The sequence below is a fragment of the Vigna unguiculata genome, chromosome 6 (genome assembly GCF_004118075.2).
Source record: "Vigna unguiculata cultivar IT97K-499-35 chromosome 6, ASM411807v1, whole genome shotgun sequence".
In the NCBI taxonomy this organism is placed as follows: Eukaryota; Viridiplantae; Streptophyta; class Magnoliopsida; order Fabales; family Fabaceae; genus Vigna; species Vigna unguiculata.
The window spans coordinates 18,093,697-18,095,871 of record NC_040284.1 but is presented as its reverse complement, the minus strand read 5'-3'; the positions used below and the strand labels follow the sequence as shown (position 1 = coordinate 18,095,871).

The 2,175-nt window shown below is 31.9% G+C and overlaps 1 protein-coding gene across 1 annotated transcript in view; it reads left to right on the top strand.

Moving 5' to 3' along the window:
- LOC114187372 overlaps positions 1 to 1,605 on the top strand; it is a 2,298-nt gene extending 693 nt beyond the window's left edge. Inside the window, exons 2-3 of the mRNA XM_028075613.1 lie at positions 554 to 706; positions 1,247 to 1,605. Coding sequence (XP_027931414.1) covers positions 554 to 706; positions 1,247 to 1,336 — 243 coding nt within the window. The 3' untranslated portion in view covers positions 1,337 to 1,605. The remainder of the gene's footprint in view (positions 1 to 553; positions 707 to 1,246) is intronic.
- Positions 1,606 to 2,175: the final 570 nt, after the last annotated feature.

The window sequence follows — 2,175 nt, the reverse complement described above, 5'->3', positions numbered from 1 at the left end:
GTACTGATGTATGCGAAGAGAGAAAACAGAGAAGATTGATGAGAAAATACAGATTAATAATTTTTTTTAAGGTGCGTTTAGTCCCAATTCGCTCTGGGAAACTTGATTTTGGTTCATGTACTCGCAAATTTATGAATTTAGTTATTTAATTTTTGAAAATATACAAATTTAGTCCTATCCATGTTTAAATTTAATATTTAGGGATGGATTTTGATTGTTATAAAGTTGTAAAAGAGATTAAATTCGCATATATTTTGTAGCTAGCCTGCAAATTTCATTGTTTTGAAAGTACAGGACCGAAATAAGTTTCACCTAAATTAATGAGAAAAAAACTCATCAAGTTTTTATCTAGTTGAAGAGAAAATGAGAAAGATGAGTTATCTTTTAGAAGCATAATGCTAGCAAAAACAAAGTCTTGTCTCTATGGGAGACACAGTTATAGAGATCATAGTGTCATTCAGTTTGTGCATTATATTATTTTTTGGTGCATCATAGTTTCTGTCAAATGAGTTCTTCTCATCATGACTAAAGGTTGGTCAATTCCATGGTGCAGATTGCGGTGCTAGAAGAACAGAAAAGGATGATGGTTGTAAAGAAAGAAAATGAACCCACAACTGGGAGTGACCAATCGGCAGTTAAACATACAAATAACACTCATGAGAAGCAAGGGAAATTTAACATGAATGAAATATTAGAGGAAACCAAGGTAACAAAGTTTTCTGGTTTCAATCTTTGGAGTTGACATAGGATTTTATGTGCTTTATCTCACTTTTATCATACTGCTCTTGGATTATCCTTTACCGACCAAGTTACCTAACACATAATTTCTTTTAACATTTAAGAACAATCATGTGTGCTCGCAACAAACTAAATGTCACGTAAAGACTTCTATCATTTTTCCCATTGGTGATTCCAAAACCATTTTTCCTATTTAGGTATAAAACTATAATCATGGTCTGTGTTGTTGTGTTGTAATTAATAAATCATCCTAAGATCAAATAGAAGATCAAATAGAAGAGGAGGACTGTGTTAGTCAATTGAGTGTTAGTCAATTGAGATGATGACAATTGATGACCTTATCTTTGAAGATTTGGATTTTGACAAAGTTGAATGACATGGTGTGATTCATAAAATGCACTATGCATTGGAGTATCTCTCGCCAATTGTTGAATCCCTTAATAGAATAAAACTTCAGATATTTATGATCAAGAATATTAACATTGGTTTGTACATGAATGTATTGCAGGATTCAAACATTGTTAAATTGGATCATGGTTTGGATTTGCAAAGCAACAATGATGAAACCAGTGATACTCAATTGGAAACTAATATCTAGTGGTTGGTCCATGAACTGAGAAAATCAAGCTGTGAGGCAGCGAAGTGTTGATTGAAGAAATAGTGAACTAGTATATATGACCTCTTATCACCTTACAATCCTACCATCCTATATTGACATGTAATGTAAGTGAGCCATAATCTTGTGTATAGTGCTATCAGTTGCATAGGAAAATGATCAGTGACTATTTTGTCAAGAAAGGATGATGATCAGTAATATTTCATGATGGATCATATGCATAATGTGATGCTTACTATGTCTTGCCTTAATTGTGGTGCATTGTAGGTTTTCAAAATTCATAACTATGGAGGACAAAATCTAGACGCAATTTCTCTATATAATCGAAATTAGTTACATTGGTAATATGTGTGATAAAAGTTTCTATCGATACAAACATATATTACTGAAACTCTTGGTAAAAGAGGGAAATCAGAAACCTTTCCGCAATAAAGAAGAGTAACAAATATTTACTAAGAAGAATAAATTTCTGTTGTTAGTATATGAATAATTTCATTAAGCAACCTTAATACACCGACAACAAAGATGATTTTACCCCATTAACCAACTAAATAACATCTGAATAATGAGTTTCGAAATAATTGTACAAAAAAAGAAAAGAAAAGAAAGACTAACCGTACCCAGGAATGAGTGATTTGTGAGAAGAAAGAAGTGGACAATAAAGAAGAAAAATTTTGCTTGGGAAAGAAAGAAAGAAAACATGTTGGTGCTAGGGTTTAGGGGAAGGAAAATGTTAGTATGATTTCGAAATTGCAAGGTTTAATTTCTGTGATAAATATAATTGAAAGGGTCTAGAACAATGGAATATAGATAGAATAGTA